General features: G+C 38.8%; 1 protein-coding gene across 1 annotated transcript in view; it reads left to right on the top strand.

Moving 5' to 3' along the window:
* Nucleotides 1-15,343, top strand: part of FAM117B (family with sequence similarity 117 member B) — a 71,373-nt gene extending 56,030 nt beyond the window's left edge. The window contains exons 5-8 of the mRNA XM_045078581.1: nt 1,202-1,345; nt 2,835-3,060; nt 5,346-5,466; nt 11,409-15,343. Of these exons, the coding sequence (XP_044934516.1) occupies nt 1,202-1,345; nt 2,835-3,060; nt 5,346-5,466; nt 11,409-11,727 (810 nt within the window). The 3' untranslated portion in view covers nt 11,728-15,343. The remainder of the gene's footprint in view (nt 1-1,201; nt 1,346-2,834; nt 3,061-5,345; nt 5,467-11,408) is intronic.
* Nucleotides 15,344-17,766: the final 2,423 nt, after the last annotated feature.

Consider the following 17,766-nt stretch of genomic DNA (forward strand, 5'->3'; position numbering starts at 1 on the left):
CTGGTACCATTTTCTCCTAGTAGCATCTTCTCGTTTTCCCCCTTTTTTAGTCTCTCTGTTCCCCAGTCTCCTCTACATACCCTCAAGCTTCTCCTGTTACCTGTTCTCTTATCACTTCCGTCTCTCCTTTCTGTCCGCTCCAGACAGAAGCTTCCTCTTGGCTTTTTTCTCGTAAATTTGCCAAGGATGGAAATTTGCCTTTCCTAAGGATTGTTGTTGTGTTAGGCTTATTTTTAAACATTCTTATTTATAAAGGTGAGCAGAAAAGAAGAGGAGAAATATAGGTTCAACAGGAAGTTCTGTATCAGGTAAAGGTTAGATCCGTTGAATGGAAACAAGTGATGATCAGAGGCCCTGTTGCCTTTGTCTCCTTGACCACCTTGCCCTAGAAGAGGTTTTTCAAAGAAACCACCCTGCAGGAAGAATGGGTTAATCCATTTCTTTACTAGGTAGCTGGACAGTAGGCGGGATGATCTTCTGGCTTGCTGTTGCTAGCCGCTTGAGCAGATACCTCTGTAATTCTAGTGTCATAGTCTACTTTGAGTATCTTGTGAGGAAAGAGTAATATCCTTTAATTATGTAATCAGTTATTTCTTTTCAAAAGTAATATGCCAGTGGAAAAAGGAGGAAAATGAATTATATCATTTTCTTTCCTTAGCAAAACATATTAAAATCATCACAGTGGAAGTATAAATAATTAAATTTCACAGGGAAGGTATTCTCGTGTCTCCAGTCCTGCTGCTATATGTGGACTTTGGGACCGATTTTGTTTTTTCCAACCAAAATATTTTTTTCTGATAAATCACCTTTTAAAAAATTTTTTCCCTGGAGGATAGATAGTTGTGGCACTAGAAGACAATTTTAAGTTATGTTCTAAAACCTGAACTCTGTTGCAGTCATAAAAGAAGTTTGAGATTGACTTTCTTTTAATATTTTCCTTTAATCCCCTTCTCCTTACAGTCCTCATAGAGCTGAGTAAACTTCTGAGATTCTACTTTGATTATCTGGAGTTCTGGCTTTAAATTCTATTTTGTGTATACCAGGGAACATGTTTGGTTACTCACGCTTTTGTGAGGCCTGTAAACTTGATTTTGATTTATTTTAGAGTTATGCATGTCAATGGGAAGTATGCTTCAAACTACAGAATTTAAATGAAACCTATTAAAGCTCTCTTCTCCCCCCTCCCCCGCTCTTTCTTCAGGCTCCTGTTCCAAAGAGTGCACTTATTCCCGTGATTCCCATCACCAAATCAACAGGCTCCCGGTTCCGGAATAGTGTGGAAGGATTGAATCAGGAGATTGAAATAATCATTAAAGAGACTGGGGAAAAGGAAGAACAACTTATAGTACGTAATCTTGTTTCTTAAAATTGTCCTTCCACATTAACTCTTCTAATTCTTTAAAAAGTTACGGTTTCAGTTTCCATATTTACTTACGTTTCTTCCTTTTCATTGAGAAAGAATGAAAATTTGTCTCTTTCGAGAAACTTCAACCTTAGAAAGTGAATGAAAAGTTTTAATTTGTTTGCATCTCATAGAGATAACTGATACGACTTAAATTTAGGTCCCTGAACAGAAACGACTTTTTGTTTATCTGTATTTAAAAATCACTAGACAGGTGTTACACTTCTCATCTGCTATAACTCCATGTAACAAAAGTTTAGATTACAAATTTGTTGGGGACGGAGGTATATGACTTCAAATACTTTCTAAGAAGGAATCTACCTGTTCCTTACTGTTTGGTTGACTTTATGATCATGAAGTGCAGTTCTTCTTACCTATAATATGATAAGACATGGAGAGCCTAGGTGGCTCAGTTGTTGAAGGATCTGCTTTTGGCTCAGGTCATGATCCCAGGGTGCAGCGATCGAGCCCCACCTCAGGCTCCGTGCTTAGCCGTGAGCCTGCGTCTCCCTTTCCCTCTACCCCTCTCTCTCTTCCTCTCTCTCAAATAAATAAAATCTTTTTAAAAATACATGTTAAGACATAAGAATGATTCCTCTGTAAGACACAGTTAGAAAATTCCTGTATATATTTAAGAGCGTGTCACAGTATAGTTAAGCTTACATTCTTCAGTGAAAGAGGAATTGGGGAGTTTGAAGTAGTATTTTATTGAAGCTTAAGATATCTGCTCTATGAAGATGAAAGGTTGGTTTAGCTTAGAAAGACATAGCTCCTCACACGCTGTTGCCCATACTGCATGATGAGTAACCCCCCCGATAGAAGAGAGGTACATGAACCAAAGGGCGCTGGTTTTCCTCCCAAGTGAGCCGCACAGGATTTCCTCTGAATGTTCTTGATCCCCCCCCTATAATTACTATTGCTACCATTAACCTTTCCCTTATTAAGGAAAGTTTCTTTGGAAAAACAGGGGGATGTATGTGGGCAGAGGATGAAAGTAACAGGACCTGTCATCAAATATCACTAGTTCACACAATGGCTAACCACCTCTTCTGATACGGAGCCTGGGGTTATACCTAGGTTTCTTTTCTCTTCTCTCTTTTACCATGGCAGTTCTTCACAAGTTTAAAAATACTTAGCCGTAACTGAATCACTGCATTTATCATTCAGCAAGCTTTGACCACCTGTTGTGGACCTACCCCTGGAGTACAGAGTCATCGCATATGCTGCGCATTGCTTAGTAGGGCAGCCTTACGAGACAGGGAGGTCACTTGGGGAGCAACACAAAGCCTTTTTTCTCGATAGGCCTTACAAAGGGGGCACTTCTGATCTCTGAGCCATCTGGAACAATAGGGGAGGGTTGATAAGGGGGTGCATTTCTGGTGAATTTTGAAATCAATGATAAAACACTTATGTTTTTGAAATTTTGTAACAGCCGCAAGATATTCCAGATGGGCATCGGGCACCGCCCCCCCTCGTGCAGAGAAGTAGCAGCACACGCAGCATCGACACGCAGACCCCCGGGGGGGCAGACAAGGGGAGCAACAACAGCAGCCGTTCTCAGTCCGTGTCCCCCACATCGTTCCTCACCATCTCCAACGAAGGTAGCGAAGAGAGCCCTTGTTCGGCGGATGACCTGCTTGTCGATCCCAGGGAGAAAGGTACAGTGCGGGAGGAGTTTGCCAGATCAGTGAGCTGCCCTGTCGTATCATTCGTTCCGTTCATTTTGTAGAACACACACATTTAAGGCTACTAAGGTAATTACTTTGACATACGTTCTTAACATAGATTTTAAAAACTTGGAAGTACAAACCAGTCAGGTTTTACTGTGGTGCCAAGTGATGGTCTCCCTGGGTGGGTTTATGGACTTTGGTTTGTATCTTTTTTTTTTCTTTTTCTTGTTAATACTAGTTCCGTATTAGTGGGAAACATCCTTTTTGGTATAAATGGACATTTTGTCTTGAAAGATTTTGTTTTCTTTCACCTTAGTTTTCTTGTTTTTACTACCTTACTATTTTCAGTTGAACTTGAAACTTCAAATTAATGTTTTTCAGAATATCTTTCTGTGACATTTCTAACATGAATTAAGCTGACTTATGTCAATGCAAGATGAGTATTGAAGGCCAGCCCGTAGTGAAAGGTTGGAAGGCTACTTACAGTCCAAAGTCTCTGTGCAACTCAGAAGATAACTTGGAGACTTAAGCTGTTTGCATATTACTTACTAATGTTCTTGCCTTTTAAAACAAACATGGCCTGTCATCTGTATCAGGGCGGTATTTTGTTAGCCTAACCCAAGTTACTCTGTGTACTTGAGAGCAATGATATGTTTGTAAATTCTGCAGCCCAGTTTAGAGCCTACTACTCCAAAGTTACAATTGGCCATCATTTGGTTGCCTAAATGACTGAGGCTGTAACAAGTGCAAAGAACATAAGATTTCCTGAGGAAGTCCGTTAAAGCTATGGGCAGTTGTAAATGTTATTATTTCGAGCCCCCCCCCTTTTTAAACCAGCTTAAGTTAAGTAAAATAGGGCTATTCCAGGCCAACACCCTCCACCAGTTAAATCACAAGCCCGGGGCGGGGGAGGGGGGGAGGTCCAATACAAGTACCAGTAGTTTCTTTTTCTTTTTTTTTTTTTTTAAAGATTTTATTTATTTATCTGTCAGAGAGAGAGAGTGAGCGAGAGCGAGCATAGGCAGACAGAATGGCAGGCAGAGTCAGAGGGAGAAGCAGGCTCCCTGCGGAGGGCAAGGAGCCCGATGTGGGACTCGATCCCAGGACCCTGGGATCATGACCTGAGCCGAAGGCAGCTGCTTAACCAACTGAGCCACCCAGGCGTCCCAGTACCAGTAGTTTCTAATGCTCCCAGGTGATTCCACTCTGTAGGAGGTCTGACACCTTTTACAGAATTCAGTCTTTTGCTTGGAATCTGCATAATTAACTACTACTTATACGTATTGTTAGGATTGAAAGGAACGGTAAATATAAACCATTTAGCACAGCTCCTGGTACTTAGTGCTCAATCAAATGTAACACTGCCCCCCACCCTTAAAAAAACGTGGCCATTAAACTCTGCCCCTTTTTTCCCCATACTTTCTACTTTCACTTCAGTAGCAAGTTGGACCTCCATGAATTATATGTAATGCTTTATTTGACCTTAGGAGAACTGGTGACTGGTTAGCTTCTCTGAGTTTCTTTTATAAGTAAACAAGGCCACAGTGCTACTGCCTGCAAAAAATTTATGGCTTAGTCGACACAGTCAGACTGAAAATTTAGGACACCTAGGTAATGTATTAGGAATTTTAAGTTAATGTAGTGGAAGCTGAGGATGTCAGCCCTGAACAGGAATGCCAGAGTTGAAGTTTTTGCTTCGATAGGGTTAATTTGGAAAGATTTCAAAACTTCGAGCTAGACTTTGAAGGAAGTTTTGGCAAATGACTAGAGATGAACCTGTTAGGTATGGGGAAGTTCACAGGCAGAACGGAAGCCTTTGGTGTACATTGCTTCTCACTGCCCGGAGCAGAGATCGTACTTACAGGAGCAGAGAAATTAAGAAATGCTGCAGGGCAGGCGGGGAGTGAATGACAAGCCACAGGGAAGAGCCGGCTCAGCTACCTGTGCTGGAAGAAAGGAACCGGCATTTGAGTCCTACTGCTGGTCCTGTAACAGAAGTAAGGGAGCAGGGTGTCGGGGTCAAGTGAGATAGGCCTAAGCTGTAGTAACTGTAAGTGGAAAAGAAATAAGCATGTTTTGTTTATGAGTTTATTTAACCAACATGAGTTATCCCCTCTTTAGCAGGTATTGTGTCTTACGAGGGGCGTGTCGATGAATAAAACACTGTTCTTAGCCTCAAGTAGTGTGGGGGGAGGCCATGTACACGTGAGTGTATTATGACTGCATTTATGTGGTAATAATGCCTTAGTAATCCAGCATGCCGTGTTTTGCAGAGAATGGGAACAACTCTCCTTTGCCCAAATATGCAACGTCACCAAAACCTAACAACAGTTACATGTTCAAAAGGGAACCTCCCGAGGGCTGTGAAAGGGTCAAAGTCTTTGAAGAATGCTCGTAAGTATCCCAATAACTTCTATTATGAGAATTTTCGAGTAAGTTGAAGAACAGCACAGTGATTGCCCGTATATCCGCAGCCCAGACTCCGTAGTTGACATTCTGTTGATGCGTGCTTCGTCTGCACATGGTGCTGGTAGTTTCTGCTAAAGTATGTGGAAATAAGTTACAGATAACATGACACTTCACTGTAACTACAATTTAATATTTGTCTCCTAAAAGTAACCATAGTACTCCCACATAACCAAAATATTATTATCACACCAAACAAAATTAACAACAGTGCTTAATATCAGCAAATACCCAGTTTCTTTCAAGGATTGAATTCCCTTCAGATTTTATGTACTTTTGGTCTCTAATTCTTTAAACGGTATTAGAAATATTTTGTCTATCTGTATAGGAAATAGAGTTCTACTACTTTGTAGAATCGGGTTACTGTGATGATGATATTGTAAGCAGCAGGATTTTTTTTTTTTAAGATTTTATTTATTTATTTGACAGAGATCACAAAGAGGCAGAGAGGCAGGCAGAGAGAGAGGAGGAAGCAGGATCCCCGCTGAGCAGAGAGCCCGATGTGGGGCTCGATCCCAGGACCCTGGGATCATGACCTGAGCCGAAGGCAGAGGCTTTAACCCACTGAGCCACCCAGGTGCCCCAAGCAGCAGGATTTTAAATCGTGTCCAGGACCGTTAATACATGATTTCCTGTGCTTATATTTCTGCTGACTGGTACTCCAGGGGAAGCACTATAATTTTAGACTCAAAATTTGCTCAGAATTAGCCTTAGTAATTTCAGTAGCCATGGCTCCTCGCTTTGTAAGTGATGGCTACAGCATTGTAAGTATGCGCGAGACCACAGATGCACGACTGGACGTTACTCGGGGGTGTGATGGTAGTACTGAGCTCTCGCTACCTATACCTAGTCTTGGTGTGGCTGCACGTCTTAGAGTCACCCTTCTGGGTTTTTCTCGCTTGTGAAACCTGAAGCACAATGTGAAGATTGTCTAGCCTTGTCTGACTCATGTCATCGATCTTTTCCCTCCTTTATGAACATCTTGGAATCCTTTTGAAATATGGCATCCTTTTGTTCATCTGTGTGCTCCGGTCAGTGCTTCCTTTCACCTAAATGCTGAATAATTTCGCCAAGCAAAGAGCATTGTTTTTGAATTCCCTCAGTTTCTTTCTTTTTTTTTTTTTAATTCCCTCAATTTCTATACTAGGAAATCCCAGCTGTCAGTGTCCTGTCTGCCTTTGTGACAGTAATTGAAAACTCCGTTTTAGCAGCTGCTCCCTGCCCCCACCCCCCTTGCCTGCTATGTTAGACTAAAAGCTTGACTGGTGCCAGCGAAAATTGAAGCAGAATTTCTCCAGACCTGCTCCATGGACTCCCTGAATCATCATCTTCTGGGGTATGAGTTGGAGCTGCAGATTCCCAAGCCTCATTCCAGGCCTAATGCATAAATATGGAGGCAGGACCAGGACTGTGCTTCTCTGACAAACACCCTATTTTTTTTTAAAGATTTTATTTATTTATTTGACAGAGAGAGATCACAAGTAGGCAGAGTGGCAGGCAGAGAGAGAGAGAGGAGGAAGCAGGCTCTCTGATTGCAGGGGACTCGATGGGGGACTCGATCGAGGGACCACAAGATCCTGACCTGAGCCGAAGACAGAGGCTTAACCCACTGAGGCACCCAGGCACCCAACACCTCATAATTTTTTATGCCCAAGTTGCAGATGCTAGCTTAGACTTTTCCAGAAGAGTTTTTAAGATGTAGAATCATTTTACTAAGTAAAAGTCACATGGGCCAAATGGACCTTTTTAGAGTTGAGCTCATTGATTTACTCATTGGTAGTTAAAATTGCCCAAATGCGGCGGTGCCTGGGTGGCTCAGTCACTTAAGCGCCCAACTCTTGATTTCGGCTTAGGTCATGATCTCTGGATCTTGGGGTTGAGCCCGCATGGGGCTTACACTCAGCATAGAGTCTGCTTGGAATTCTCTCCCTCCACTTCCCCCCGCTGTCATGCTCACATGCTCATTCTCTCTTTCTCTGAATAAATAAATAAAATCTTAAAAAAAAAAAAAGATTGTCTGAATGTAGAGAAATCGTTGATTGGTTCAAAAACAGTTTCAATTCCTTTTATAAATCACTGACTGAATAGTTCTTATTTAGGTTGGTGTCATGTGGTATCTGGCTTTAACCTTGAATTTGGAAAATTTCTCAGGACTTAGTATCTGAACTATGTATATGCTGTTACATTATTTGTATCTAAAGGGAGGGAAGAATGGATAGGGCTGTGTGTGTGTGGATGGATAGCTAGATCAGAGAAATAGAAGGTAAACTCTAACATCGTACATGTTCTATGGCACATCCATCTGTTATTGGTAGGTAAACTTGCTCTTTTTAAAATGTACAGAGTTTGTTATACATTATACTGATAGGAAGGATGTGTGGCATACAGAAACTTATTCTTTCTTAAACATTTTCATTACATTTCAAAAATAAATGAACAACAGTATCGTAACAATACTGTTATGATGATGATACGTTACAGATACGAACAACAGTATCGTAAGAATGGATTCCTTAGAGGTAATTTTTAAGTTTCTGTCAATAAAACAAATGACTCAAGGTCTAAAAAATTAGTCTCTTCCTACCTACCTCTGGCAAAATGAGAGCAAACCCACTGGACACACTAGCAACAAACAAACATAGATTATTGGTCCCAGTTAAACATTTTAGGGTTATTTAATCATTCCTTGAAGAATATTTTTAACTCTTAACTAATGTTTGAAAGGCAGTAACTCGGGGAGCCTGGGTGGCTCAGTTGTTAAGCGACTGCTTTTGGCTTGGGTTGTGATCCCAGGGTCCAGGATCGAGCCCCGCATCGGGCTCCCTGCTCCTTGTGGGAAGCCTGCTTCTCCCTCTTCCAGTCGCCCTGCTTGTGTTCCTTCTCTCACTGAGTCTCTCTCTGTCAAATAAATAGATAAAATTAAAAAAAAAAAAAGGGGGGCAGTAACTTTGACATGAACTGGGGATCGGAGTGGGGTGAGGGTTGTTTCTAGAACTGTATGTTGATTTACCTGAAAGAAAATGGGTGGTTGAATTTAGACCCAGAATTTAAACCACAGCTTGTACTTTCAGTCTTTCTGTTCTTTGTGATACAGCACATACCATAGCCGTATCGTCTGTACTTAGTCCTTTTTTAAAGAAAGTCACATGTGCTATTTCTTCCTCCAAACTAAAGAATTCCTTGGCCTTAGTTACCTTACATTCCTAGGTATTACGGCCTCTTTGCAGTATAGCGGTGTTATTAAAAATATAACATGACCCTCCTCTCTCTCTCCCTCCTTTCGATTATAAGTAACTTGGATCCACCATTTTCTTTGCTGCTAATTTATGCCTGCATTTAAAGATACATATACAAGCCTTTTAAAAAAGATAAGCAAGAATTCCTTGCATCAGAATAAGAATACCTAGAATTACTCTGCAGCCCATCCATCAGGTTTTCAGAAAGATAGCTCCAACAGTTATATCCACTTTGAGACACAATCCTTTTGGAATAATTTCTTAAGGAAAAATAAAAATGTAAAGTTCTGAGATTTTTTTTTCCCCCTCTATTTATGCTTACTGAGTTGAAGAAAGCTTTGAAGTAGTATTGGTACTTGGGGCTTCTGCTAGCGTAGGTATACACCGGTTTTCCACCCCGGTGTTGGATGAGTGGTTTGCTTCTAGACAGATGTTAGAGGTCAGGAGTGATTCCTCTGCGAGGTTGGGGTGGCCACTGGAAGAGGGGACAAAGGAAGGTTTTGGTGGGGGAATTTTGGTGCTATTTACTGTTAATGTTTTGTTTGATCTTGGCACTAGTTCTTACTGTTTATATTATTTTCTGTGAGCTCTGTTTTAATGAAAGCAGTAAGGAAATTAATTTTTAACAAGATAACCTCAAAAAAATTAATTAAGTAAAAACCTAGGCCTCACCTCATTTGGAGGATTGGCCTTTTTCCCTAAGAATGAAAGTTATTTCTAATAATTCCACCTTCAGAAGAAAATTTAAGCATTTTTAAATTATGGAAACCTAACCTCAACCTCCTGTTTTCTTTAAGGAATTGAAAACCACACTCTCATATATTAGAGGAGTGTGTTCCCTTCTTATCACTGATCTATCCAAATACACTTGTGGCCCTATAAGTACTTGACGTTTCCACTGTATATTGGAACAGTGCATAAGTAAATCACCAGTTAAATGATTTCTTTGTTCTTAAATTACTGTATTTGTCAAAGCTGTCCTTGGGTAGGATTCACTATTAATAAAATCTGCCCACCAAAAGCATTGTCTACTTGGAGCTTTTGGAGGGGTGGCACCATTCCCCAGGTCTATTGTTTATTAATCTTTAAAAAGATTTTAATTAATTAATTTATTTATGTTATAGAGAGAGCAGAAGCAGGAAGAGTGGCAGGCAGAGGGAGAACGCTCCCCACTGAGCAAGGAGCTTGATGCGGGACTCTATCTTAGGACCCTGGGATCATGACCCTGGGATCATATTAATCAATTAATAATTGATTAATCTATTTAATCGATTAATCAATCAATCAATTAGTCAATTGATTAATTGATAATAATCAATATTAATAATTGATTAATAACCAAGTGTCCCTGATTATTAATTTCTTACAACTCAGCTCAGATGTTACTTCCCTTGTCAGCCTTTTTTTTTTTTTTTTTTTAACCAAATTCTCCCTCTTCCTCTGTGCCACAGGTTATCCAGTCTCCCGTGCTACCTGTAAACCTTTTATAAGATATTTTTATCACATCTCTTGGACCCTTTACAGGAGTTCTTAACCTTTTTTGTTCTGTGGATACCATTGGCACTGTGGCAAAGATTAGGGATGCTTGAAGTAATTCATAACTTCCTGAATAATGTTTTAAATGCAGAAAACATGGAAGATTACAAATGGGATTAATTATGTTGAAATACAGTTCTATTCCCAGTACTTCCCCCCACACACACACACACAAAACTACATATTTAATCAGTCTCCTGTGGATTGTTTCATTTTGGGGGTCCCCAGAATCTAATGCAGAGTTGGCACACTTGAATTTAAATTTTTAAAATTTCATTAGGAGAGGTAAGAACCAATCATACTTTTATCGTATGATCATATTACCTTTTCCCACCTGAATTTTTATTTACTTAGGTTCTCCTACCTTAATTTCTTTTTAATTTTGTGGCACTTCATATTCAACAATTTAATTTTTTAGTCTCTTTTTTTTCATAGGACACCACTAATACTACCCGTTCCCAACCATCTGGTTCGTTTCGGGAGTACCTGGAGACAGGAAGGGACCGTGGTTAGTTTATTTCGAGTTCACATTTCCCTTCTGTTTCTCAGACAACCATCTGGGTTAACTCAGAAAGTTTGTTTGAGTCAAAGGGATTCTTAAGCACACTCGAAGAGAAAACTCCCACCTACCACAGTTTAGGCGCACAGTGGTGGGATTTAGCAAGAGAGGGATATGCTGTGTCATTAATTGACTTGCCTTCTCCCTTCAGAATAGAACAGGCTTTGGAAGAACCATAGTAGTGGAACATATTTTTGTCTTTAAACATCTAGAATTTCTTTTGCCTTAGGAAATTGTTTATTCCTAATGGCTGTCTTAGATCTTCATTGAGATGCAGAGGTCGTCGGCCTGGGTCCCCAGTATGGTGCACGGGATTCTTCAGGGAACTGAAAGCAGCAAAAATAAATGATGTCCTTTTGGCATTCTAAGTACATATTTTGAATTATGTGTCTAATTCCATTTTGGCCCATAGCATTTGAAGCTTTTGCTGTTTCTTGTATGTGTAAGTTACCTGTTTAGAAAAAAAAAAAAAATAGTGAAAGAACTTACTTCCCATGATCTGTGACTTAACAACAACCGGTTGTCTGTTCTGTGCCTAGGCCAAAACAACTCCATGAAATCCCAGCCTTTTACTGTCCCGACAAAAACAAAGTGAATTTCATTCCTAAAAGCGGCTCTGCCTTCTGCCTCGTCAGCATCCTCAAGCCACTCCTTCCCACACCAGATCTCACCCTCAAGGGCTCTGGTCACAGTCTGACAGTTAGCACAGGCATGACCACCGCGCTGCTGCAGCCCATCGCTGTGGCCTCCCTGTCTACAAACACAGAGCAAGACCGAGTCTCTCGAGGAACGAGTACAGTCATGCCCTCGGCCTCTCTGCTCCCACCACCAGAACCCATTGAGGAAGCCGAAGGATAGGTCACGGGGCCATGTGGCCGGTTTTCCGAGCAACTGAGAACCTCCTCAGATCATTTCTCTGTGATGGCATCGCGCGCGCCCGGTTGGCTGTGAAGTGTGCTCCAGCTCTAGGCGGGGACGAGTCACAGTGTGGCTTCTGGAAGAAGGCAGCGCCCTCTGATGGCTTTGCTCACTCGTGAAGGCGGATCCTCATTGCTTAGCCTGCTTTTTCTTAAAGCACTGGTTGAAACAAGAAAGGTCTCATTCTTTACTTTTGGAGGGCCGGTATCACATCATTTTTTTGTTTTCAAATCAAACTTCTTTAAACAAACAAACAACTGATCCCTGCAAACATAATTCCTGAAGGGAGACATGAATGATGCTGCAAGAACCATCTTTTATATGAAAATGACTATTTTATAATGCCAGTGTTACATTTTCTGAAACGTAGCAAACAGGATGTTCAGAGATTCTTTGGTGGCCTCTTGTTTCTTGTTTCCCTTTCTAGATGTGTGCTTTTCTCAGCTGTTTCTAGCTTTGGGACCAAAGGGATTGTTGACATTTTCCCAGCAATCTTAATCTCATGACTATGTTTTTCTCCCAAACAAGAATTGATAGGTAAATGCATTGAGCAAATATATAACAAGAGATAAAAAGCAATATTAAATATGAGTACATTATGTGATTTATGTTTTTTGATGTCAGAACTTTGTGCTTTGGGTGAAATACTTGTAAAACTACTGTTTTCTTCACTACACCTGTATACATTTCACCGTGTGGTCAGAAAAGTTATAGTCTGGAGACAAGTGCTTTAACATGTTCTCACCCATCATTGGAACTTGGTTGAAAAGTCAGTGAGCCAAAAGGAAACTACCCAGTGTTGATGACTAGCTAGGAGTAAGGAGCCCCTTTGGATTTCTACAAAATGCTTATCACACAATCTCTCTTTATCATCACTGTATCATAGTTCCAAGAGGTCCTAAAATGACTGTGCATGGATTTCCTCCTTTGCTTTTGTGATGTTGTTGTCTCGTGGAGTTGGTCAGGGTCAGTAGTTTGCCAGGAGTGTAATCCATTGAATAGCAATCCGTAGTCACAGAATCTTGCGACTGACATTTTCTTGACGGTGGCTGACACTGAGATAATGTTGCTTACAGATTTTGCTAGTTTTCCCTCCAGCATTCCACACAGTGGGGAAGACAGGCCAGGAGAGCTTCGGAGCATATAAACAACAGAGATCTTTGAAAAATCCATACAGTTTTGGATTTAGGCTCACCTTAATACAATCACTGCCAGTATCACGTGCCAACGGTATCATGTTTCGTGTACGTGGCAGTGAAAGTAAGGAGCAGCTCTTTTTAAAAATGAGTTTCGGCAAACAGTATTGATAAAAAGCATCCTTCTAAGATCTTCATATACTACCTATGATGCAATAATTTAATGTTCCTCTATATACTATAGGGAGAAAAAAATTTAAATACTTGTAAAAGGGAACAGTTTAGAAAGTTTAATATGTCAGTTTGTTCGGACATAAACCATCAGAGGAAACCTCGTGGTAGCAATAAATCTTCTGAAAGGACTTCTTATACTCATGCACCTTTAAAACATCTAAGTAATTAAAATTATGCCCTATGAAGTTTAAAATGGAGATGTATTTAGGCAAATTAGATAAATTCAAACATTTGTATAAGTCTGTCAGGTTTCAGTTGGTAGCACTGCTGAATTTCGGTACCTTCTCCATCCAAAACTACTTTACTTGGAATTAGTACACTGTGGCTTCTCAATCAGTAAAACTCAGTTCTTCAGGATCTAAATTTTCTGGTTTGTTGGTTTCTTGAGAACCTTGATTCTTTGCCTTATTTGTTACGTGTCTTGACTTTACCTTTTCGCCCCTGAGAACTGCTCTATCCAGAAGTACAGAAGAAAAGGTAATGAAACTCACCAGGTGAGTTGATCTGAATGGTAGGAGGAGGAAGTTCAAAACAAGTTTTAAAAACCCTCAGTTTTGGGATTACTTGAATTTATTAAATCTGTTCTATACCTTACACTTATTTTCTGTCCATTCCTGTAAATCACAGGGGTGTTTTATAAGTAAAATGCCACTTTATAAACAGTTTTTCCCTTTTGTGCATATATGTGTGATTCACTTCTTTCTGTAGAGTTTCAGATCTCCTGAATCTAAAGTAATTTAAAACCGGAATAGGAGAACAAGTTGGAGAGTTATTATTTACATAGTCTTATAAGTGGAATTTTGAATGTTTGGTTGTAAGGGGAATGTGAATTTGCAGGTAAATTAATTGTAGGGCAACCAAACATATCCCTTGGGTTTGGGAGAAATAGAGCCTGAGATTTGAAAGAAAGACAAAAAGGTACAAGGTCCAAACAGCTCTAACTGCCAGTGCCAAAGGGCTGATTTTTAAGCGTATGAGCTTTATTGCAGTCTTGAAAAATATTAACCCATAGGTCCATTCAGCTCTTTTGCTTAACCCTTAGTTCACAGATGGCTGATTTTTAAAAGAAATGGATCTCCTTTCAAAAGAATATTTTCTAAAATTATATTCCATAATTATCCTGTTATTCTGTAGAAAACTGTATAGAAGGTAAATTAGGATAGCTTCAATGGGAATATAATTTAAATTTTTTAAAGTTTTCAATAAATTTGCTTCCATTGCAGGAAACGAAATAGGTGGCATGTATGTTTTGGCAAAAGGAGCTATTCTCTAGTTATTTTCTTTGTCTTAAGTTTCTTAAGTTATTTTTTACTCTTGATGTCTTCCTTCTGATGATGAAAACATAAAAAGATTGTTGTTTCTGATCATGACTAAGTCTCTTCCTTGTCATGGCTTTTGTTAGCAGTTATATTTTTAAAATACCTGTTCTGCCTCTTTGGTTAATATGATGAGGATGGATGCCAAAATTATTTTTGAACTAGAGTCTTCATTTTGTTTAAAATATTTCTTACTTCTTATGACAAGCCAAATCAGCCTTTTAGAAGGTGCTATTGCTAACTGTGGAGTAACTGGCAGCAAGAAAGCCTTTTTTTTTTTTTTCCTTTTTAATGGTTGGCTTTTGCTGGAAAGAAGATATTTTTTAAAATGGCAGAATTTATAGCCTTCTCTCCAAGATTAGGATTGGGTTGTCAAGATTTTCTTCTGTTAAAGGAAATAAAAGAAAAATTGCCATTACTGAGTTCAGTTTACTGTTTTAAACTTAAGATTCGTTCCTTAATGCTTGGAATTGTGATGTCTCAAAACCGGACCAGCGGAAGTGCTGAATTTGCATTAAAAAAGCTAAGAATACTTCGCACTTTAAGGTTTAAGTTTTACTCTGCTTAAATTAATGATAAGCAGAGCAGCCCTGAACAATATTTTGTTTATACAATCCTGTTGAAGAATTTAATTTATGGTTTTCTTTTAAAAGTCTGTATCTTTCATCTCTGTTTAAGCTGTGTAAATCTTTTTAAAATGCAATTTTTAAAAATTTTGTTTTTCTAACAAAAATGTCCCAAAAAATAGCATTTCCAATGGTGATAAATATTGTTATTATGTACTTATGTATTCCCTGTATCTGACACTTACTGCTGCCTCACAAGAAAATAGAACTTTTATGTTAAAAATAAAGTCTGTTCTTCTTGAGAGTTTTTTTTCCTGTGTACTTTTATGAATGTTGTTACTTCAGTTCATATTTTTTTTTCAGACACTTCTAGCCTGAAATAACTTATAAATAGTACATTCTTTTTCACAAATATATATAGAAAAATGAGTGTGTCTAAGTAGCAGGAAATATAATATTGTCAGTTATTCCTTCTATTTCTTTACTTGCTCTGGAAATTAAAGTACCTGATCTTTGTGGTAAACTGTGATAAACTGAAAGACAGTACCTGTTTATAAGTAATTCATTACTTCATAGGTAGACATTTAGCTGGTACACTTAATTTTATCCTGAAGTACACACAGAGGATTTTTTCCTTTTGTTTGGTAAATCACTTTTTCTGAATCAGCCATATGTTTCCCTAAGTATGGTGGTTTATATATGCCAGGTCGGTGTTCAGGCTCGGGGGTTTAGTCCATATGCATAGAGCAGAACTAGTCAGAGATGCCCAATGAAGGCTGTGTTGTACGGTGTCTGTATAACACATAGAAAATAAAAAAGTCACCACAGCAGTCATAAAAAGTGGTCATAAAATTACATTGTAAAAAATTCTAAAAATTATTTGTGGGGGAAATCGCTGGAATTTGGAGATCGCTAAGGACTGCATCCTTACAATCTAATGTAACCTAGCATCAGGTGTAAAGATCACAGATTGGTTCCAAATCTTCAATTTTTTTTTCTCTTAGTCATTCCCCTCCAACTTTAAAGAGGTTGAGAGGAAAAAAACTATATATTTTTAAAAGAACAAGAGAGAGCAAACAAGCAGGGGGCGGGGTGGGGGGGGTAGGGGGCAGAGGCAGAAGGAGGAGAGAGCTCGTGACCCTGAGATCACGATCTGAAACCCAGTGGGTTGCTTAACCAACTGTGCTACCCAGGCACTCCAAGAGGAGAAAATTTAGATCTCAAGTTGGGTGTTCCTCTCTTCTATTTATTTGATTTTTTTTTCTTTGATTCATTAAAATATACCACACACACAAACAAAACTTTTTAGGTCTGTAATCTTTTCCCTTTCAATTGCTTGTAAGTGGTTGGATGTGAGATACAGGACCCTTTTCATAGCCGTTCCCTGCCAATGTGTCAGTATCAGCTTTTCTCCTTGCTAAGATAAGGTGTGCTTTTAAAATATCTTTATTTTAAACTTCTCCTAGAGCATGGTGTGGTATACAAATAGTCTTTGTATCTCTTTGGTTTAAGTGTTTTCCAAACTGGGTCTTGAAATGAATGTAATGGGTCTAACCAGTGTTTTGTTTTGTTTTTTAATGAAGCAGAATAGAAAAAATAAATATTCATACATAAGGAGAGTATTACTTGTGTGTAAAACTCTTGCTAGACGTAGATACACATTAGGTTGTAAAATAAAAGCAATTTCTCACTGTGAGTTGGAATCAAAATGGTTTGAAAAAGACTGCTCTAGATACAGCTTTTTGTGTGTATGCCTTTAGGTTGGTTTGGTATCTTAACAGGAGACTAGAGTCTTTAAGACATTGTCTCTAATTCCCTTTAATTAGTATCTCCAAATTGCTGGATTTGTAAAAATAAAATACTAGTCTTTTCTGCGTTCGCATCCTTTTCAAACTGAGAATTCACTTCTGTACTCCTTGTTGGATTGTGTATGCCTGTATGGATTAATCTTGCTAAATCATTATGTTTTAGAGATGATTGTCTTGGAGTCTTCTCCATGTTATTTTTCTCCAATTATTTTTGAGATTGTTGGGATAATGCAGAGGAGGTGCAGAGAAAGCCCTGTATTTAGGGCCACATTTGGTACCCGCTCTGGCTCAGCAGCTTAGAGGTCACGGGAGCTTGAGCAAAGAAGTCGCCTTGTTGAGCTTCACTTTTCTTCTTGATGAGATGAAGGGGATACATAGTGCTTGTCTGTTAAGTGGCTACTGAATGTGAAAATAGCTTAACTTAAAAAACTAGAAGCAAACACTTGTTATCTCCTCTATATTTTGGTAGATAAGTTTATTCAATCTTTAAGAAAGCCCAAAGTTTTCAATCTTAGGAAATGGTCCCATGTAGTTCATTTTAGCTTATAAAGTTGTAATACATTTAATCTTTGAACAACAGTTTGTTTGTTTTTTTCAATAAATACTGGAAAAATTTTTAAAGATTTTTGACAGTTTGAAAAAATAAATGAACTATATACCTTAGAATTATTTAAAAAAAAATGAATGAATGCACAAAATATGTGTGGCTAGTAGTCTATTTTATCATTTACTACCATAAAATACACACAAAATATCCCAAGTTAAAATTTATCAAAACTTGGTTGTACACATAGCCATATATGGTCCCATTTACAGTCAAGAACAGTATAAACAAATGTAAAGATGTACTATAAAATAACTGCATAAAATTTACTGTCGTGCATCCTATGTTACTGTAATAATTCTGTTTATCTGTTTC

The sequence above is a fragment of the Mustela putorius genome, unplaced genomic scaffold (genome assembly GCF_011764305.1).
Source record: "Mustela putorius furo isolate JIRA1106 unplaced genomic scaffold, ASM1176430v1.1 tig00000275_pilon_pilon_pilon, whole genome shotgun sequence".
NCBI classification, from domain to species: Eukaryota; Metazoa; Chordata; class Mammalia; order Carnivora; family Mustelidae; genus Mustela; species Mustela putorius.